The sequence below is a fragment of the Typopeltis vanoorti genome, chromosome 11 (genome assembly GCF_054136105.1).
Source record: "Typopeltis vanoorti isolate ZY-2024b chromosome 11, IOZ_Tvanoo_1.0, whole genome shotgun sequence".
NCBI lineage: Eukaryota > Metazoa > Arthropoda > Arachnida > Uropygi > Thelyphonidae > Typopeltis > Typopeltis vanoorti.
This window is the reverse complement of record NC_143559.1, coordinates 16,666,683-16,688,906: the sequence shown is the minus strand read 5'-3', so window position 1 is coordinate 16,688,906 and position 22,224 is coordinate 16,666,683. Positions and strand designations below refer to the sequence as shown.

The 22,224-nt window shown below is 36.2% G+C and overlaps 1 protein-coding gene across 2 annotated transcripts in view; it reads right to left on the bottom strand.

Moving 5' to 3' along the window:
• Window positions 1-22,224, bottom strand: part of Polr1C (RNA polymerase I and III subunit C) — a 184,313-nt gene that overhangs the window by 28,293 nt on the left and 133,796 nt on the right. For both annotated transcript variants that reach the window (XM_090400401.1, XM_090400402.1), the window contains exon 9: window positions 9,984-10,106. In XM_090400401.1, the coding sequence (XP_090256527.1) occupies window positions 9,984-10,106 (123 nt within the window). The remainder of the gene's footprint in view (window positions 1-9,983; window positions 10,107-22,224) is intronic.

The window sequence follows — 22,224 nt, the reverse complement described above, 5'->3', positions numbered from 1 at the left end:
GTGTGTGTGTGTGTATTCTAATAACTGACACTATACACAACATGCAGTTCAACAAACATTTTCCTACTACCTATTAAATTATTTTATCTCTGCAAGGCATCTAAAGTTCTGTCTTTAGAACCACACAAATAAACTGAGGCAATAAATACACACAGCAAACAGGGAGTTTTAGTTCTTCCATAAGCTGACATCTGAAAAGTCTGATGAGTTGACCTTTATGTACAGTATCTTCTTAAATGACACCATTATTTAGATGCAATTTAAACATGCATATCACTATAAATTTGAATAACTTTCTGCTTCTTCCTCATTCATCAGGTTACAGGTTGAGTCCCTTGTGAATAAATCTTTGCCACCTGGTTCTATCTCTGGCCACTGCATAACTTCATACTGTACAGTATAACTTTTGTATAATTATACATGACTTTGTACTGTACAAAAACCAGTATGTGGGGTAAAGTCAATTTCCGCATGTATAAATTTCATTACCTTTCAGTCAGTAGCAATGCTGTAAAAGTTCGATGCAGCATGAATTTTCATCCGGTTAATGCATCGACCTCTTACAGGAAGGTAAAACCCAGAAAACTTGTAAATATGTCTCTTATAGTATTATTTAGTATTGTATACAGAATATGTACAGCACAACGGGGATTAGCTTACTCTTTACAAAAACAAAACACGTAGAATTGATAACGCCAAGGCCATGCAGTCGGGAGGCCGTTTGATTCTTATTTACATGTTCAGTCACAGGTGGCCTTCAAGGTCAGTGCAAAAAGGGATGGCAGGAACCAAACGTGACTTCTGCGGGCCGACAAAAACAGATTAGGAACATGAAAGACGAAGTCGGTGAAAGTTCCAGAACACACTATCATGTGATATTGAAAGGGGGTTCCAAAACTGAACCCAAGGTTTGGAAACTGAGAAGGATATAAGGCAAGTTTTGGAGAATAAAAGGATCGACAACTAGCATTGACATCTAAAGAAAGGAACAAAGGGAGGTTCTGTCCAGACGCAGGGAGGTCCGGGGAAGGAGATCAGAGGTCGATCAACCGTAAGCTGTTCGAGTCAAGGAGCGTGGATGTCCAGAGGCGAATACGTAAGGAGAAATGAAACTGTCCAAACGCTATACTGCTCAGCCGAGCCCGTGAATGCCCGACAATCGTAACCCTTCGACCGAGTGTTCAACGCCAGAGAATCGTTCCTCGTATCCCACTTGCCGACCCGATGAAGCTGCCGGTTTTCCGAGGATCCAGAGGTAGAAAATCCAAAACCTGGAAAGGAAAAGGGAACATAGGACGCCGTGACAAAAATAGAAGAAAAGGGTGCATCAAAGAGGAGGACTGTTCATGTGAGTCTGATATTGTATATCATAAGATTATGTGGTGTAAGAAAGATGTTTTAACAAACTGATAAGATTCATAAGATAGGATAGTCATAGCCAGAGAATAACTGATATGTCCCTTAAGATTGAAATTGATAATGCATGTATATATGAGTATAGCTAATTCCTGAGAAGCTAATTGAGATTAGGAGGTAATCTGACACTCCTAATCTCAGTTTTGTCCTATTGTTGATATGATGGATTGTTATATAATTCTTGATAAAGATAGAGATTCACTTAAACTAGATATTGAAATTTAAGCTGAGGAAAGTATTACAAACTGGCTGAGATATGTAGGGAAAATACCTTGTGTTTTATTGATAAAGATTGATTGCTATATATATGTCATGTTGTTATATTGATACAAATAGAAGTAAATATTGAGAATTAAGTTGAGGAAAGTAAATATAAATTATTCGAATAACTAAAGAAAATTGTTGTCAGAGATATATAGGTAGTTGCATGAATTTTGAACTGAGATTAACAGAGGATAGTTCTCCTGCTGTTTTCTTTGTATTGTACATTTCTTTAATTAGTGATCATTAAATATGCTTGTTGAATTTTCTTAGAGTGTCGCCTGATCTTATTTATTGCAATGCATTGATCTAAAATAATTCGAGCCTATAAGTGGGAAATCATTAGAGTGAAATAATAAGGTAAAGAGACCACGACTGTGAATGTTCTAAGAAGTAATTAATATTGCATGATTGAGGTCTACCGGAGGTATCATATTTTGCATACCATATTGAGGCAAGGTGGCGCAGTCAAAAATCTATATAAATTTCCTTTGCTCTCAGGTGCAAAGAATATAGAATCACCGAAGATAGAAAGAAATTAGAGGTGGAGCGATATATATATTTGAATTGATAGAAAATAAGATAAGGTTAGGATAGATATAGAAAGAGAGCACTACATGTATGTATGTTAAAAATATATGTAATATAGAGAATACATAATAAGATAAAAATATTACAATGACGCAGTGATCTGGGATGGAATAAAATATAAGAACTCCAAAATAATTATAATGCCATTTGAGACTGGCTGACTTTCCCTTCAGCCATATCTTTCCATAATGCCAACTTCTCTACATCGTGATTGCTTTCTTGCTTCCTCCAAAAAAGTGGGAGGGCAGAAGGCTATTAATTTAGCCTTCTGTCCCACCCCTTTCCATTTTACAGCCTTTTTTTCAGTCCCGTTCCATCCTTTTATTCTCTTTTCCTTCTTTAGTCGGATGGCTCAATTTTAATATTGGTAGAGCCTCAAGTCATAGGTAATAAGACTTGATGACTGGATTCTAACAATATCCCTCAGCCACCTGCTTATACAGGTCAATAATCTTCTTCCTCCTTCCAAACATCTTTCTCAAATAGTAGTTTGAGGATGAATATAGGATCTATGAAGAATCTTCCTTTTCTAAAGCTATTCCGTTCTTCAGTATTTGGGCATACATCGTATAACTTGTGTTTTAAAAACTTATTCCTCTGTAGTAGTCACAGTTATCCTTACTTTCTTTTTTAAATATGGGAATTGCAATAATATGGTTCCAGTTGTTAAATCTTCTCATGTTATACATTTTGTTTATTAAAGTAAGAAATTGTGGTGAAATTTATTTCCTGCATATTTTATGAGTTCTATTTGGGATTTTATCTTCTCCTGATGATTTTCCCTTTCTTTTAATGCTTCATTTAAAAGAATCTGATGTAATGTTATTTAGGATATCGCTAATGAGCTGGTAATGTGCAACATAAAGCCTCATTCCAAAAAAATGTAACCCCCACCTCCATGTGGTGCAGCCTAAAGTAAACAAATGAGGCACTGATGACTGAGTATTAGCAATATAACCCTACCTTCTGGAATGGAGGAAATTACTTTCCTAGTGCTGGTCTGTAGTCTGTGGTGGCTATCCCACCACCAGATTTATTTCATTCTGGCTGGTAAATCAACTTGAAGGAAATCAAATTTCAACGGACCAATCAACAACAACAACAACCATGAGTTCAACGCCTATAAGTGTCTGATGACATCTTGATATGATTCTTCCACTGCATTCTATTTTGTGCAAGATGACTCAAGTTTGTGTACAGAGTTTCTGCACCATTTGACAATGTCATGGTCCCATTCACTGTTTGGTCTTCCTCTTTTGTTCTTTCCTTCAATCATCCCATACAGCAGCATTTCTAATATCCTCTCATCATTCATTCTACATATATGGCCAAATAGACAGTTTCCTTTTGATTATTTTCTGGGTCAGGCTTTCTTTTGGTTGTATTCATCTATAAATTTCCTCATTGTTCACTTTCTGGATCCAGCTTATTCTCAAGATCTTTCTACAGCACTTCCTCTCAAATGCTAATATCTTCGTTTCAGGTTCTCTCAGGAGTACTCAGGCCTCACATCCACAGAGCACGCTGCAGGTTTCTACAATACGCTGTTTAGTGTGTATCTTTATATCTTGGCTCTTCCATATTTTGTCCATGGCTTTTAAGATAGTTGTTGCTCTAGCTATTCTAATTTTTTACCTCTTTTTTTGGGTCCAAGTCATGCATCATGTGGCATCCAAGATATGTGAAGTGTTCCACATTTTCCAGATGAAATTTGTCTATGGTAATTTTGTTCAATAACTCCTGTTGTCCGAATATCATTATGTTAGATTTTTCAAAATTAACATTTAATCCGCATCTTTTTTCTTCTGCATATAGTGTTTGCAATGTCCGTTCCAGCCTTGCTGCGTCTTCTTCAATCAGGACAAAGTCACCTGCAAAGCAGAGGTAGTTTATTCTCATGCCATTTACTGAAATGCCTCCATCTTCTTCTTTTAATTTATCTAATGTTCTTTCCAGATGCGTGACGAAGATGATTGGTAATATTGGGTCCCCTTGTCTTGTGCCTTGACTAGTGGCAAACTAATCTCCCAGTACACCTGCTATTCTGATTGTTGCTTGTGCTTGGCTGTTTATATCTTTCAACAGGCAGATCAATTTGTTGTCCACACCAGTGTTTCTCAACCTGTGGTCCACGACGATGGGACAGGTGGTCCATAGGCAGACTTAATTAAATAAATATATATATTTTAATTATCCAAACAAAAAAATTAAAATTGAATAAGTAAGTAAAAATTATTGAAATCATGTGGAGACTTTTAAAAAAACAACAATAAATAGCATCAGAATGTTGAAAGGCGGAAGCAATAAAACTATATTGTTGTTCACTTCACCCCTCTTTTATTATTCGTCATTCTGCCGCTACAAATTTAGCAGCAAAATGAAGAATAATAGAGGGGGTGAAGTGAACAACAATATAGTTTTATTGCTTCTGTCTTCCCTTGCTGTTTTGTCAAATTTGAAATGAAAATGTGTTATCCACATTTCAACCAATTGCATGTTGTTTATTGATTTTTATTATTGAAGGTTTCCCTCCTTCAACCAAGGCTCAGTATATCTTCAGAAGTGCTAAGCGAGACGTGAATGAACTGTGTCCTGAGTTAACCCCAGTATTTATATATTTATATATTTTTCAGAAACGTTTTTTAATAATGGAAAAGTAGCTTAGAACTACGACTTCAAAGAAGAGCAAATGAAACAGGTGATGCTAACCCTAATTGTGATACACGTGTTGTAATGGCGAGTAAATCTGATACTATTAAAGTAGAAGAAACAAGCAGTTCAAAGAAAAACTACAACAGGAAATATAACAGTTCATATTTGGAATTCGGGTTTACTTGGTGTGGAGATGAAAGTGAACAGAAATCTCAATGTTAAGGGGATAAAAATCCCTTATTGTTTTTCAACCAGTAAGCGAAACTAAGATCAAAAACTACGATCTGAACGTTTCATGCCGCCGAATTGTCGGCAGATCCAAGTGTAAGTGACCACTTGGTAGTGCCACACCAAGGCAACTCGTTGGAAAGTGGAGCAAGTTCCCTCACTATTCTTGATATTTTCTCATAATGTAAAAACACACAGCTCCTAGGAGATGTAGTACTGTTTTACATTATGAGGAGAGGTCACTACCCAGACCAGTTTCAACCTTTTTTGAGGTCTCATCAGTGAGTAGCTAGACCTAGAATATCAGAGTTTAAGTGAAAAGAATTTACACACTTTCGCTATACAATTGCCAGAAAGGTGTGTCACTATATTATATTATAACATATTATAACTAAGATGAAAAGCCAAACAGCTTGGTAGGTGATGCTAACCCTAGAAAACAATAAGGGATTTTTATCCCCTTCACTTATCAACCTCGCCAGAAAAAAATAGCCGTTTGGCTTTTCATCTCAGAAATCTCAATGTGTTTTGTGTTATGAAGTGTTGTCGAACGAGTGCATGAAACCTGCAAAACTCCGACGACATTTAGAAACTAAACATTGTGATGTAAAAAATAAGCCAATTGAATTTTTTCAGCAACACTTAGGGACATTAAATCATGGGAAAGATATAGTTTCGGCCATGGGTTCTATTAATAGCAAGGTACTGGAAGCATCCTATCTCTTAAGTTTGCGCATAGCGAAAACGGGGAAACCTCGGGGAAAATTTGCTACTTCCAGCTATAAAAGATGTGGTAAAAACGATGTTTGGCAAAAAGTTACTAAAAGATGTTGATTTGATTCCTCTTTCAAATGATACTGCTGATCGCAGAATTAATGATATGGCAGGTGACGTAGAATCTCAGTTAATCGAAAGAGTTAAAGAAGAGCCCTTGTCATGCGTTACAAATAGACGAGACTACTGATGTTACAAATGATGCACAGTTAATATGCTACGTAAGATATGCACATGATAACAACATTCATGATGATATTCTGTTTTGTAGAACTTTACCATCCTAAACAACTGGAGAAGAAATATTTCACTCTCAATAATTATATAATACACAAAGAGATCCAATGGGAAAAACCCATAGGTTTCTGGTCGGATGGAGCTCATGCCCTTACAGGCAGGTAAAGTGGGGTTGTTTCTATGGCCAAGGAAGTAGCTCCGGATACGAATTGGTACATTGTTTCATACATAGGAAGCGTTAGCCTCCAAAGGAATGCCACCAGAATTCAAAACTGTGCTATACAACGCTGTAAAGGTAGTTAATTTTATTAAAGCTCGACCATTAAATAACAGGTTATTTTCAGTACTCTGTGATGAAATGGGCAGTTGAATATATACAACTTTTGATTTATTCTGAAATTCGCTGGCTTTCCAGGGGCAAAGTACTAACAAGATCATTTCAATTAAGGCACAAAGTTTTATTATTTGTAAATGAACATAATTCTGATTTTGCATCACTCCTTGTTGACGAAGCATGGTTATCAACAGTATCCTATCTTTCAGCATCTTTTCGAAATTAAATGAACTAAATCTCTCCCTTCAGGGAAATTCTTTAACTGTTCTTGATGCCTATGACATAATAAATGTATTCGAGAAAAAACAGGTTTTATGGATTAATTATGTAAAAGACAGATAATTTGCCCCTTTTCCAACATTGGAATCCTTTTTAGTGGAAAATGATATTTTTGTTGATTCTGAATTTCTGGAAATGGTTTGTGACCATCTCAAAAATCTGAAACGGAATTTCGAAACATATTTTCCGAATAACTTTTATAAGAAATTTCTGTGGGTTCACGATCCATTTCACGCTTGCATCCACGAGAACAACCTTTCGTTATCAAAAAAGAACAGTTAATTTAATTGGGCTTTGAAGTGACAGTGGACTTAAAATGCAATTTCATGATCTTGGATTGGGTCGATTTTGGATCTCGCCTTCTGTGAGAAGTGAATTTCCTGAATTATCTGAAGAAGCACTGAAAATCGTCATGCAGTTTTCTACAACCTATCTTTATGAGAAAGGATTTTCATCGCTCCTTCATATAAAAACAAAATACCAAAATCATCTTAGTGTGTGTTTCGGTCGATCTTCGACTGAAGTTGACCAATATTGGAGCCAGATATCCAGCAACTCTGCAAGGGCTGAGAAGCTCAACCATCTCATTAAATGTACGTAGTAACATAATTATATCATATTATTTATTTGTTTAATAAAAATTAAAACTTTGTTCAATGATGATACACTTTTAAATCGTTTACTTCCAATTTAATTAATTATATTTCCATATGTATTCAAAACATTCTTTTAGATTTATTATATTATAAATGGCACAGTTTTTCAGAAATGTTGGTAATTCCTACATCGGTTTTTAAAAAAAATTTCAAAAAGTCAAAACGATGTATAGGGAAATAAATTAAAAACTCTACATTTATTTTCGAAGTAAAACTTTAATTCCAACATTCTATAAAGTTATCTTTCTTGCTTTTCTGTTTGCGAAATCGTCGATAACATTGTCGAAGTCTATTTCATGTTGCAATATTATTTAGTTGATTTTTATATAGTTCACTGCAATATCTTGTCGATCTGTGTATGATTTCGGTCTTGTCCATCAATACTTTATCATTTTCATCTTTGACTGCTACTGATCTTGTTTGCCACTTCCTATTGACATTTCTTATAAGTTTACAGACCTCTCTAGTTTTGTGTTCTCCATAGTACTGTTCAATGTTCTTTGTACTGGTCCGTCAGCCATTTGGCTTTATCAGATCTTGCTGCTTTCCTTACTTCATTGCATTTTTGACAGTATAACTCATCTGCTGTCTCTGAATTTTCTCTTTTAAATTTCAGTTCTCTTTTCTCTTGTACCAATTTCAGGTTTTCCCGAGTTATCCATTTCTTGTTGATCTTTTCTTTTTCAGGAATTACTTCCTCTACCACTTTTTTTAGTACTGTAGTCAGTCATTCTGCTCTTGTATTTATATTTTGTTTTTCACTTGTGGTCTTAAGCTTAGTTTCCAGTATGTTCTGATATGCTGTTCTTAGCCTGTCTTCATTTAGTCTTGAGATGTCTCTAGCTTTTTGGAACTTTCCTTTGTACTTCTGTTTCAGTTTTATTTTATATTTGCAATCACTAAGCTGTGGTCCGAATCAATATCAGCTCTTTGGAATGATCTGCATGTTTAACTGATGCTCTCCATTTCTGGCCTATTAATAGCAAGTCTATCATATTCCTGTGCCTGCCATCGAAGGAGCACCATGTCCATTTACAACATTCGTTTTGTTGGAATTTGGTATTGCAAATCATCAGTGGCAATTCCAGAAGCATCTCTCCATGTTCATTTCTTTCTCCATATCCAAATTTTCCTATAACCTTTTCCCATCCTGTGATATTTCTACCAATCTTTGCATTCCAGTCTCCTCCAATAATGAGTATATCCTGCTTTGGCACCTAATCAATTTCTAGTTGTAGATCTCTGTAAAAACTCTTAATGTCTTCATCTGCACTCTCCGCAGTGGACGCATATACTTCAATGGTCATGATAGTAAATGGTTGGGCCCTGAATTTTGCAACCATTATTCTTTCATTAACTGGTTTGTATCATATCATTGCCTGACAGGCCTTGTTACTTTAACAGAAAACCTACACCTGCTTCATGCTTACTTTCATTTCCTGACCAGAGAACTCTTCCACCATTTGTTTCTCTCGACAGCGTACATCTCATTTCTGAAATAGCCAAGATGCAACATCTATATTTCTTCATTTCTTCTTGAAGCAACTAAAATTTTCCAGTTGCCCATAGTGTACGGACATTCCATGTACCTACTGATATTCCATCTTGAGTTTGATTTTTTTGTCTTTGTTTTCAGTAGCTAATTTTTCAGTCCGACCCTGATTGCTCGATTGTTTGACCGGGCAGCGTTCAAGCCGGCATGAGTCTTTTCCTCTTGTTCCTTGGCATCAGTTTTCAATTGTATTTTCTTTTTACTGTCAACACATCGACACTTATCTGATAAACCGCAGTCTTCCTTGATGAGCTTGGGAGAGATGTAAGGAGCATATAGGTTAAGTTTAGGCTTAGGGTGGCCTACGCTTGCCTTGATGCAGTACCATCATTGGACTTCTGTGGCATTCCATAGAGTTACTGGAGTTGTCCACTAACCCACCACATCCTGTTAGTATTGCTGCTTCTTGTCTGGGACCAAATAACTGATCTCTCAGTTATCTGGTCATGGTAATCAATTTACTATCTTTGTTTCAGGAGGCAGTTAACTTAATAACCCATTAGTGCCTCCTTAGCGCAATTGGAAGAATGATGGTACATTGCGCCCTTTGATTGGAATAGGCCTAAGTTCGATTCTCATCGTGACAGGAGGAATCTTTATGTGGACTTTTTCAATCGAAGGTGAGTTAGCCAATCTCATACGGAGGCAGCAGGGTTTTTCCTCCCGGAAACTCGGGTTTTTCATCCCACATACAGACAAAATCAGCCCTTCAGAACACATGTAATTTACAGACAAAAAATACTAGTGGTGGTGGTGGGCGGTGGATGGCGATGATTGGTAGTAGAGGTTCTATGTAGTGATGGAAACGATTGTATAATAGGTGTCCTCCTGTGATGAGTCTTCGGACTCCTTGGAGGTGTCAATAATAATAATAATAATTAAAGAACAGGTTATATGAGATTCAACTTACTTAAAAGCAAGATAATTTCAGCAATCACTAAATTTTTAATTTTATAATTTCTCAATTCCAACTTGTTCTTTAACACAACTGCAAATTTCTTACCATCTGGTGTCTTCTCTATTTTCATAACTCCATCTGCAAAGCACTTCACTAATCGATGTGCCTGCTCGCCTTCGACTTCTCGCAATAGAATTATTTCAGGCAACAAACGGTAGAAAGCAGTAGCTATAAAATAAATGAGTACTCATGTTTTATTCACTCACTCAATTAGTCAGTAAACAATTACAATGGTTTAAGATATAAGCACAGCAGTTTACTGGATAAAATTCAACTAATTCTAAATCCATTTCATAGATTTGAAGGCTGAATAAATTGACCCAATCCTAAAGAATTATGAAATGGAAAATCTAAGATTGCATATTTTACTCGCAATTTAAAAGTGTGTTACACAATGAAATGAAAGATATCAACAAGTTACGTTGTGGACTTGCATCATTACTCACTCATCCACCCAAAGCTGCATAACAGATTTTAAACAAATCTCAGACAGATATACCTAACAAAAATAAAACTTAAAACAGTACTCAAGACAATAATAATTACTTCTCACTTAATTTGTCAGCCTGACAGACTGTGAGTTTGAATCCCATCTCACCATGGACATAGATGTCTATGAATATCTAGACGTGGGAGAATTTTATTGGTCCTGAAAGTTCATGTCTGGTTTCTTAACATGGGTTTCTGATATCTAACTGTCAGCCCATAATTGGTACTAATGTATGCTAGATTTATAACTATTCATGAGTGAAACTTACATCAAGTATTTCAGAACTCATCACTATCAGTATTTCAAAATATTACCTGCATTAATAGTTTTTAATAAATTTTTACTGGTTACTACTACTTCTGGCAATTTGATGGGTATCAGTTAGGCAGAAGTAATCATTTACTGATAAAAGTAGTTCAATTTATTCTTGATGTCCTGTGATCTCCCCAGATGCACTTCCATCCAATCAAACACATTTAAAAACTAGTTTCAAAATCATTTAAGGTTAATATTTACTTATTTCTTTTGTTCTTTTCTAAATGGGTTTTCAGTTTTCCTCTTTCATGGATTTTCTCCCCTTCCTCTTTCTTCCCTAATTCAGTTCTTACTTTTCCTATTTTTGTAAACTGCTATTACAGTTTCTCAAATATCTGAAAATGCATATTTCACTGTATTCCATTTCCCTCAACTGTATTATCTTATTAAAGTTCATTTAGATCATAATTTCAGATTTCATTATAACATGTAATAATTTTCTAGTTTCATAATATCAATTAACATATCATTTTTTAGTCATATGAACTTAATCAAAAGAGGTTCCTTTCCTTCATGGTTACATGGTGATCATTCATTATTAAAACTTATGGAAACAACTACTGTGTTATAGTAAAACTTTAGTTTAATATTTAAAAAAAAAAAAAAAAAAAAAAAAAGTGGTGTCTATTTTATGGTGCTTTTATCATTCAAATTTTGGGTTTGCAAGCAAATGCTCGCACAGCACCCTAGCATAGTGGAGGACTGTATTCTCTCTGCTGTTGTGCGACACTAGGATGAATGTTCCCCCCTCCCTTTTTTTTTTTTTTTTTTTTTTTTTTTGTATTAGAGGCATGCTCCATCCTTCTTATCATGAGGCAAGACTGACAAATCAGGAAATTCAGTTGGTGAGCTTGTATTCACAAGCTCACCAACTGAATTAGCTTTGCTAACAAATCATTGTTTTAATATTAAATTGATGATAATTTTGATACTGTTTGTAATATTCTTGTGTATGATGTATGACTGTGTGGTTGAGTGTTTTTTTTTTTTTTTGATATATTTATACCTTGCATAATAAATCAATAGATAAATAGTGTAATTCATGGGCACTGATGTGAACGAGAACAATGGCAACTGCAGAGGGGTTCACATGGGAGATTTTGTGAAATATAGTGCGTTTGTGTGCACACACGCACTATGTATTCATTGTCAAGAGAAAATGAATTATGACAGTGAAGAGTGTGTGTGTGTGTATACCATGGATGTTTTACAAGCCAGAAATGCGAGACTTGTCAGAAGGGAGAAAATGAAGTAGTGGAAGTTAATGCTGAAAGCCGTGAAACTGAAAGTACTGGAGTGAAATTTCGAGTTTAAACAATAGTGAAAGAAAAAAGAGAGTATAAATGAGGTAACTGAAAGTAGCAGAAAGAAAGTGTATGCAAAAGTTAAACCAACAGACTGTAAGATAACAAGCGTGACTTATTGAGGATGAAAGTACAAATGACCGGGTAGAGATAATGAAGAGCAACACGAAAATAATTCAGGATATGAAAGCATAGTTGGTGAAAATAAGGCAACTGCAGAGTGAAACGAGGAGAATAATAAATATGTGTGGAAGGGAGAGGAAGGGTGGAATAAAAGATGGCAGTGTGAAAGAGGTGTCATATAGGATTTGCTTTCCAGTCATAAATTGAGCAGTGACTGAGGCTCTAGATATGAGGAAGCAGCAGCAAAAGAGTTGGTAGTGGTAGTAGGCACGGCACAAATGTTCTGGATAGCAACAAAGAGAATGTAAGGATGGATGTCAGGAGGTTGCTGAGGAGAGTAAAAGATAACAGTGAGGTAGGCATCATGTTGCCCAGGTATGATAGTGATGAGATGAGCTGGCGAATGATGATTATAAATGGGATGCTAGCTGAGATGTGTGAAGAGAATTCATTTTGTGAATGCTTAGTATAAATTTGAGGGATGGAAGGAGCTGTATAAAAGAGATGGACAATATTCAGATAGATTTGCACGAGTCAGCTGGATAAACTCTTGCTGCAAGAGACTGTGATGACTGAAATGAATTGAAGATCTCAGGAAGCAAGAGGTGGTAGAGGTGACATGGAACAGCAGATAAGTAAGTTTGGAACCTGTGAATGCAGAGATGAGTGGCATAAATGAAAAGAACAAAACAGAGGAACATAAGACAAGCAAGGAAACAGGAGAGGTCAGGGAGACACTGCATGAGAAGAGTGGATGATGGATACAAGAGGATGTATGTGTGTACAGGAAAGGATTAGGAACAATAAGGGATGTCGGGGAAACAAACAGGTGTGAGGAGTAAGACCAGTGATGAGAGATGAATGGCCAAAGGGGGGGGGGGGTATGAAGGATTCATATCTGAGGAGTGGGGTTGGGGAGGCTTGTTATACACCTAGAAATTATGTATGTTTACAAATGCCAGAATATTCGATATAAAGCAAGTAAAACTGTATCATTAATAGAGTACATTTGACAAAAAACTTGTTGGAATAAGTAACACATGCTTAGATGAGGAGGATATTCTGACGGGAATAGAGATGGATGGATATGATGTTTTTCATGAGGATAGGCAAGATAGAAGGGAGGGGAAGCGCCACTGATAGCAGAAGAGGAGTTGTCTCCATCTAAGGTGAAAGGAGTGAACAGTATGGTATGAGGTGAACAGAATGAAATATATAGTTGGGTGTTGCTTTGGACCTGGTAATGTGGGTGGCAGTGAGAAGGAAAAGTATAGGCAAACTGGTCTAGCTACTAAGAAAATGGTGATCATTATAGGGATTTTAATTATGGTAATATAAACTGGAATGAAAAGACAGCATCTGGGGACAAAAAGAATAAATTTCTTGAGTTTATGAGATGTTATTGTAAACAGGTGTTAAATCTCCCTCCAGTTGGCAATAGTGACCATGAGGTGATTAGCTGAGTGATGGCAAGTCATGAGGGCTTCTCTGAGAAAGGGATAGATGTGAAACTATAAGGCTGGTGATTATGACAAGCTTAGGAGACAGTTTACAGATATATCATGGAATGAAGCATTGGAAGGAGAGGAGATCAATGCTGCGTAGTACCTGTTCAGGAACAGTCTGGCAGAAGCAATGTCTGAATGCATCCCAAAGGTCAAGAGGTCAAATAAGGCAAGTGTGAAAAGGATAAATGAAGAGGTGAAGCATGCAATTTGGAAGAAGGAATTATGGAGGCAGCATAAGATGAGTGGTAGTTAATTGTCAGTTGTATGAGGAGTACAAAGAACAGGCAAGAGAGAGAGAGAGAGAGAAACTCACTTGATAAGGATAGCAAAATTGCAGAATGAGCAACAATTAGCTAGCTAATGAGACCAAAAGGAATTCTAAGGAATTTTTTGATGCATGTCCAGTAGAAGAAAGAACGATTATAGAAAGATGATAATAGCTGAAGAGAATGGTAGAATGATAACCACTGAGGAGGATATAGTAGAGATGTTAAATGAGCAGTTCATAAAGGTATATTATCCTCATGAAAGTAACATCATGCAGAACTTGAGAGTGGTGGAAAGGATGGAGGGGCCACTGATGGTGAGTGAGCAGGAGGTATATGAGGAATCGAGTAAACTTGATGTCAACAAAGCCATAGGACATGATGGTATATCATCGCATCTTAAGGAAATGTTCCAGCGGGTTAAGAGCTTTATCTTACCTCTTTAACTTGAGTTTTAGATTTGCCCAAGTTCCAAAGAGTGGAAAGAGGAACAAAACTGTACTGCTTCATAAAAAGGGTGATAAGACTAAGTCTTTGAATTGCAGACCAGTCTGTTTGTTTGGGAGTTGTGATAAAAGTGTAAGAGAGGAATATAGGAAGTATTAAATTCTATTTTAATCCTTTCTGAGTGCTGTATACAATCCATTAAGCCTCCAATATGATGTCCTCACAGCACTTAAGCCTCTACACACAAAGTCGAATAGTCGTGGAGAAACAGTGACATTTTTCTCTCGTATTCTCTTCTGTCTTGAATGACTGCAGCCTTCCCTTTGTCAGCTTTCAGAATAATTACGTTCTTGTTATATTTTAGCGATTTCAGTGCTTTTTGTTCAGCATATGATAGGTTCGGCCGAGAAGACTTGGCGCTAAAAAGAATTTTTGCACACTCCAATCTTGTCCTGTTGGCTGTTTTTTGGGGTAAGGATCGAATACCTCTGTCTGTGCTATGGAAAATATCTATTATGGGTACCTTATTTTGGAGCAATGTAAAATTATGACCTTTTGACAGAACAAAACGTTCGCTGTCTGTTAGCGGGTGGCCGGACACATTGATCACTACTCTATGTGTATCACTGACAATATTGTTAGATTTGGGGTGGCTCACCAGTGAATCAAACTTGCGTTTTAATCTATCACGGGAAGCATTAAAAACCTTTCGTTATGACGTCGATGAAATGCATAAAATGGTGTTAAAATTTTCAGTCTCTAATACCTGTACTGATGATGCCTGTGATATTCAGGCAAAAATTCTACAAATAAAGAATAATTTACGTGAGTTAATTCCGTTATTATAATAGTAAGTAGTAACATAATTATAATATATTATTTATTTGATACACTTTTAATCGTCTACTTCTAATTTAATAATGTTTCCATATGTATTCAAAATATGCATTTAGATTTAATATGTTATAAATGGCAGTTTTTCCGAAATGTTGGTAATTCCCATTGGTTTTTAAAAAAATTACAAAAAGTCAAAACGACGTATAGGGAAATAAATTAAAAACACTGTTTATTTTTGAAGTAAAACTTTAATTTAATTCCAACATTCTAAAATGTTATTTTTCTTGCTTTTCTGTTCGTAAAATCATCGATGACATTGTCGAAGTCTATTTCATCACTCAGTTGCTGTTTTATAGACAGTATGGCAAGATTTCTTAAATGCCAAAAAAGTGCTGCCGGGGCCGTATCCCCCCCCCCCTTTTATGAAGAATTCCTTCATAAAAAGAGCTTTAAGTAGTCGTGCTCCAGCATCCTCTTCAAATACAGAAAAACCTACGTATATACCTGCCCTATGTACAAGGCGTTAGCGAACGCACAGCTAAAGTGTTAAAACCACTAAATATATGTGTGGCCTTTCGACCCGTCAGAAAAATCTCCACATTCATCATGTCTCCGAAGGACAAGCTCCCACATCTCAGCTATCCAGGTGTCTACCAGATTCCCTGCTCGTGTGGGTTATCATATTCAGACAAACAGGAAGATCTGCTCTGATCTGGTTAGAAGAACACAGATCGTATATCCAGTACCTTGAACCTGAACAGTCTGGACTTGCAGAGCATGCCATCAACACTAGACATAGAGTTCAGTGGAACAAGACAAAAGTCATTCACAAAAGTCGGTTCCTAATGGAACGGCACAAAGAAACATGTGAAACATTGCTTCACTCCCCTAACCTAATCCGATGGTCTACGTCTTTCCCCCTTGTGGGAGATAGTATTCTATAAATCAGTAAATCTTTCCTAACTTGTAATCGTATACACACATATTTATATAGATTTAAAAAAAAATAAATAAATAAAAAAAAAAAAAAAATTTAGGAAATTTAACCTTAGCTCCTTAGGTGGCACTTTGTGAATATAACAGTTATTGTTTAATTAGCCTTTGCACCTGTACTGATGATGCCCGTGATACTCAGGTGAAAATTCTACAAATAAAGAATAATTTATGTCAGTTAATTCCATTATTATAATAGTAAGTAATGTGTCTACTCACGGTATTTCCTTATTGAATCTTATATGTTACTACTTACTTTTAATGAGATGGTTGAGCTTCATGTCCTTTGCAAAGTTGCTGGATATCTGGCTCATTATTGGTCAACTTCAGTCGAAGATCAGCACACACACACACTAAGATGATTTCAGTACTTTGTTTTTATATGAAGCAGTGATGAAAATCCTTTCTCACAAAGATAGGTTGTAGAAAACTGCATGACGATTTTCAGTGCTTCTTCAGATAATTCAAGAAATTCACTTCTCACTGAAGGTGAGATCCAAAATCGAGCCAAACCAAGATCACGGAATTGCAATTTAAGTCTACTGTCATTTGAAAGCTCAATTAACTGTTCTTTTTTTCGATGACGAAAGGTTGTTCTTGTGACTGCGAGCCTGAAATGGATCGCGAACCCACAGAAATTTATTATAAAAGTTATTCAGAAAATATGTTTCAAAATTCCGTTTCATATTTTTGAGGTAGTCACAAACCCTTTCCAGAAACTCAGAATCAACAAAATTATCATTTTCCACTAAAAAGGATTCCAATGTTGGAAAAGGTGCAAATTGTCTGTCTTTTACATAATTAATCCATAAAACCAGTTTTTTTCTTGAATGCCTTTATTTTGTCGTACGCATCAAGAACAGTTAAAGAATTTCCCTGAAGGAAGAGATTTAGTTCAATTAATTTCAAAAAAATGTCTGAAAGATAGGATAGTGTTGATAACCATGCTTCGTCAACAAGGAGTGATGCAAAATCAGAATTACGTTCATATATAAACAATAAAACTTCATGCCTTAATTGAAATAGCCTTGTTAGTACTTTGCCCCTGGAAAGCCAACGAATTTCAGAATGAAGCAAAAGTTGTATATATTCACTGCCCATTTCATTGCAGAGTACTGAAAATAACCTGTTATTTAACAGTCGAGCTTTAAATAAAATTGACTAGCTTTACAGCATTGTACAGCACAGTTTTAAATTCCTTAGGAGGCTAACACTTCCCTAAGTATGGTACTCAATTCATATCCACACCATAGAAACAATCCCACTATGCCTGCCTGTAAGGGAGCAAGCTCCATCCAAACAGACACCTATACATTTTCCCACTTGATCCCTTTGTGTATTATGTGCATCATTTGTAGCATCAGTAGTCTCGTCTATTTGTAACGCATAACAAGGGCTCTTCTTTAACTCTTTCGATTAACTGAGATTCTACGTCACCTGCCATATCATTAATTCTGTGATCGACAGTATCGTTTGAAAGAGGAATCAAATCAAACATCTTTTAGTAACTTGCTGCCAAACATTGTTTTTACAACATCTTTTATTGCTGGAAGTAGCAAATTTTCACCAATATAATGAGGTTTCCCTGTTTTCGCTATGCGCAAACTTAAGAGATAGGATGCTTCCAGTGCCTTGCTATTAATGGAACCCATGGCCGAAACTATATCTTTCCCATGATTTAATGTCCCTAAGCGTTGCTGAAAAAATTCAATTGGCTTATTTTTTACATCACAATGTTTAGTTTCCAAATGTCATCAGAGTTTCGCAGGTTTCATTCTTTTCCTTGATTGTCATTTCCTGAATATAACATTTTGTATTTATTGCTCAGAAAGATCACACCAGTTTTTGTCTTTTTTTGTTTCAGTCACCCCTATTATGTCAGTCTGATACTTATCTAATTCCTCAGCTAGCTCCATTTCTTTGCCATTCAGGCTTCTTATGTTGATAGTACCGACCTTTAACTCTGGTGATGTTGAGTTGGGGTGTATTTTCAGATTTGTTCTAGTAACTGACTTTTCGCTGTTCGCCCTGGTTCCCTGGCAAAAACAATGGGGGCCTTGTTTAACCGGGCGACACCCCAGCTGGCATGAAATTTTGTCATGTTGTACCATCATTTTTTATTTTGGTTTAACCAATAAGAATACAATTTGATCGGCTAAATCCCAAATTGCCAGCCCATCTTCGTTCGTTCAGTATCCAGGTAGATACCCAAGGTGCACCATGAGAAGGTGAGGATTGGACATTAGGTCAGAAGCCCTGGTCGGTTCTCTGCATTCCTTTAAAGGCTATGTGGAGGTCTCCTCTCAGTTATACAGCTTTGACCCTTAAGCACCCCGGCTTTACTGGATTAATGTGGATCAAATTTTTCACAGAATGGGTTGAGACAGGAAGAACCAAGAGGCCATCCTCATAAACCGTATAAGAGGGAAATGAGCAAGGGGATGAGGAGCAAGTTTTTTGCATGGAAAATTGTGGGTGGTTGGAATGCATTTCCTGCAAGTGTGGTGAGAGTAAATATATTCAAGTCACGGTATGATGAACTGTGGGTGTATAATGGAGAACCTCCCGCAATGAGTCACTTACTCCATGGAGGTCTACTAATAATAATACTCTCAAGGGATGTGCATGATTATAACAGTGCTACTATCAAAAATTTTCCTCCAGATCGGTCTTATCTGTCAGGACTCTAATATTTTTATATCTTATATAAAGTGTCTTTTAAGGCACTACTTATTGTATCAATCTATTATTTTGCTCTTCCACTGTGTTTTTATTACTGTTTAAGTGACCATGCCACTTTAGATTAGCTCTACTCACACATTCCCAAATGCTAACAATCCCAAGTTCTTTCTTTTCTAATGCCATAATTTTTAATACAATTCTAAAATTCATAGCATCAATTCACTCCCCTAATTTTCTCTAAGCTCATGTATCAGTCTACATCAATTTTTTTATTTCTAACTCAACTCTCTACTTCATAACTGTTTGAACAGTTGTCTATTCAATTAGTGTTTTCATTAATTTCTCTTTTATTCCATATAAATTTATTCAGTTGACCCCTTACCCAAATTTGTCATCTTCTCACTAAATACTATGTGTAAATAGCTGAAATATTTACTTATCTATATGTTCTCCATTCAGAACGAAATTGATGTTTTCAATTTTCCGGCCTATTTTCACAGTTTTTGTTTTTTTACGCTGATTTTCATATCATATTTATAACAACAAGTATCCAATTTAGGTAGGGAATGCTTCAGACTTCATATTGTACTGGATTCATTTAACAGTATAACATCATCTTCATAAACAAAAAGCTGAATCTGAATATCTCAAATTTTAATATTGGGCCTCATGCCACTTTCCCTCATAATGCAATATACACACAGATGATCAATAAGAGTGAATAGTGTGCACTCTTATCTCTCACCTAATTTCACATCAAACCATTTTCCTATACTTCCTTCGATTCTAACTGCTGACTTAACTGTTCCAGTTCAAATACAGACTTGTATTCATGTAGTACTATCATAATATCCTATACATGTCAGAAATTTAATGGTGATGAACAACTTTTCACTTGGTCTTGTCATGTGCCTTTTTCAGATCACATCACCATCAAATTCCAGACATGTATCCTAAGTAGGCTTGCAGACGTCCGTATTTTACATTGAATTTTGCTGTTTTGTATTGTACTTGTAAGGACAGCCTAATGTCCCATATTTTAATGAAAAGATAAAATTATAAATGTTATGTTAAGCAATTATAGTTTTCAGTATTCTTTTCAAATAATCCAACTTAAATTGACTTGTAAGCCATAAAAACCGACAATTCAAGGAAATTATGGTGGTGGCATGACAGCGACGGTCCCTTTCATTAGTCGTTTTTTATTTAGTATAAGCATTTTATTTATAATTCTGTACAGATATATTGCATTTGCTTATTTTCAAACAGTTCTTATTTGGACGCTGTGCGGTGTGGTATCGGTAGAGAACGTATTTCAATAATTATTTTAAAAAATATCGCGTTTTTTTAATGTGGGATATTTGGTTAATACATAAGATATATAATTGAAGGTAAATTAATTTTCTTTATTAATTATACAAAGGTAAATTAAATTTCATTTCTTTCCTTAATCCCTTAACGATGCCAAAACGAAAGTGCATTTTTTAACGATAATTATTCAAAAGAATGGAATTTTATTGCAAAAGGAAATCATAATTACCATGACGAAGTTGAATTGCAAAAGGAAATCATAATTACCCTGACGAAGTTGAATGCAAAATCTGTAGACGAATGTTTAGTATTGCACATGTGGGACGATCAGATATTACACAACACATTAACACTCAGAAACACAAACTGAGCATTTTGAGTTCCAGTTCCAAAAGTACTGATACTTATTTTGTAAAACCAAATACCAGCAATGAAAGGAAAGTTACTGCAGCCAAAATAACTATAGCATTTCATTGCATAAAGCATCACCATTCTTTTAATTCTAATGATTGCAGCAACTAACTTGTTCCAATAATATTTTCAAACTCCCAAATAGTCACCAAATTTTCGAGTGCTAGAACAAAATCAACTTCAATTATAAAAAAATATTAGCTGGGTACAGTGCAGAAAAAATTAAAAGTGATTTAGAAGTATGATATTATGGTATCTCGACTGATGCAAGTAATCACAAAGCTGAAAAAAATTTTCCCTTAATAATTCAAAATTTGATATTGCATCTAACCACAAGGTCAGATGCAATATCAAATTTCTGTCTCAAAACATCATTCAATAGATGTCCCGTATTTGGTTTTCCAAAATCTGGCAACCCCAACCCTGAGGGAGTGTACAGGATATTAAGATAGTACTACATCTATAAAAAAATAACTTTCAACATCAGCACTCAGTTAAAACACTGGTGCCGCAGGCCGGCTGCTAGTTAGTGTACAGGCCCAAAACTGTCAGTAACAAGACAGGAGCCTCACAGTCAACGACGCATAATGCTGCTGCTACATACTCTGCCTGGGGAGGGATTTTGAGTAGTGGTATGTTGGGGGGGGGGGGGGGGAAACACCATTTACCAGTCACCAAACAGATGTCCAAACTGATAGCCATTCTGACCTCTTCACATTCCTTTCCACGAAACTCAGCTATCTACAATCCAGCTATCTAAATAGTGTAGTCATCTTCATGTGCAACCTCAACATCATCCACAATACCAACTGGCTCTCCTATTCCAATACCACTGACCAAGCAGGACAAGAGATAGAAGTCTCTGCCATAAATAATGACCTAACACAAATCATACATCTATCTACTCAAATTCGTCATACACCTCTTCACCCTCCAAATCTCTTTTTGACCAGTTCTCCTTCCACCTCTCCTCTCAACAACTGACCACAATCTTGTACGTCTCCTCTCTTATAGAACACCGCCCCCCCCCCACCCCCAACTAGTCCCAACCTTGCATCTTCTGGCACTACAAAGGAGCCAACTGGGATGACCTCTGGAATTTCTACTCCTTTCCTTGATCTGACTACCACCTGCTATGAAAAAAAATTATTATTACGAAAATTATTCTCACGGACATAAAGATCTTCATCCTCAATTCAAATGATAATCCTTATCTGCTTTCCAAGCCATGGTTTAACTAAATGTGTACCACAGCAGTCAAAGAAAAAAAATTTAGCTTATCACAAGTGGCTCACTTCAAGAACTTCAGTTTCATACTCTGCCTACACCAAAGCACCCAACATATGCAAATCAGTCATCAGCAGATCCAAATCTGATTTCTTAAAGGCCAACAGCAAAAAACTTGCCTCCTGTCCAAATGGAAGTCATGACTTCTGGCCCCTCTCTCTAAGGCCAGACCCAATCTGCTCCCCTGCACTTCCACCTCTCTCTCTCTCTCACACACACACACACACACACACACACACACACACACACACACACACACACACACACACACACACACACACACACTACTGTTACTTCACCCAAAGATAAAGC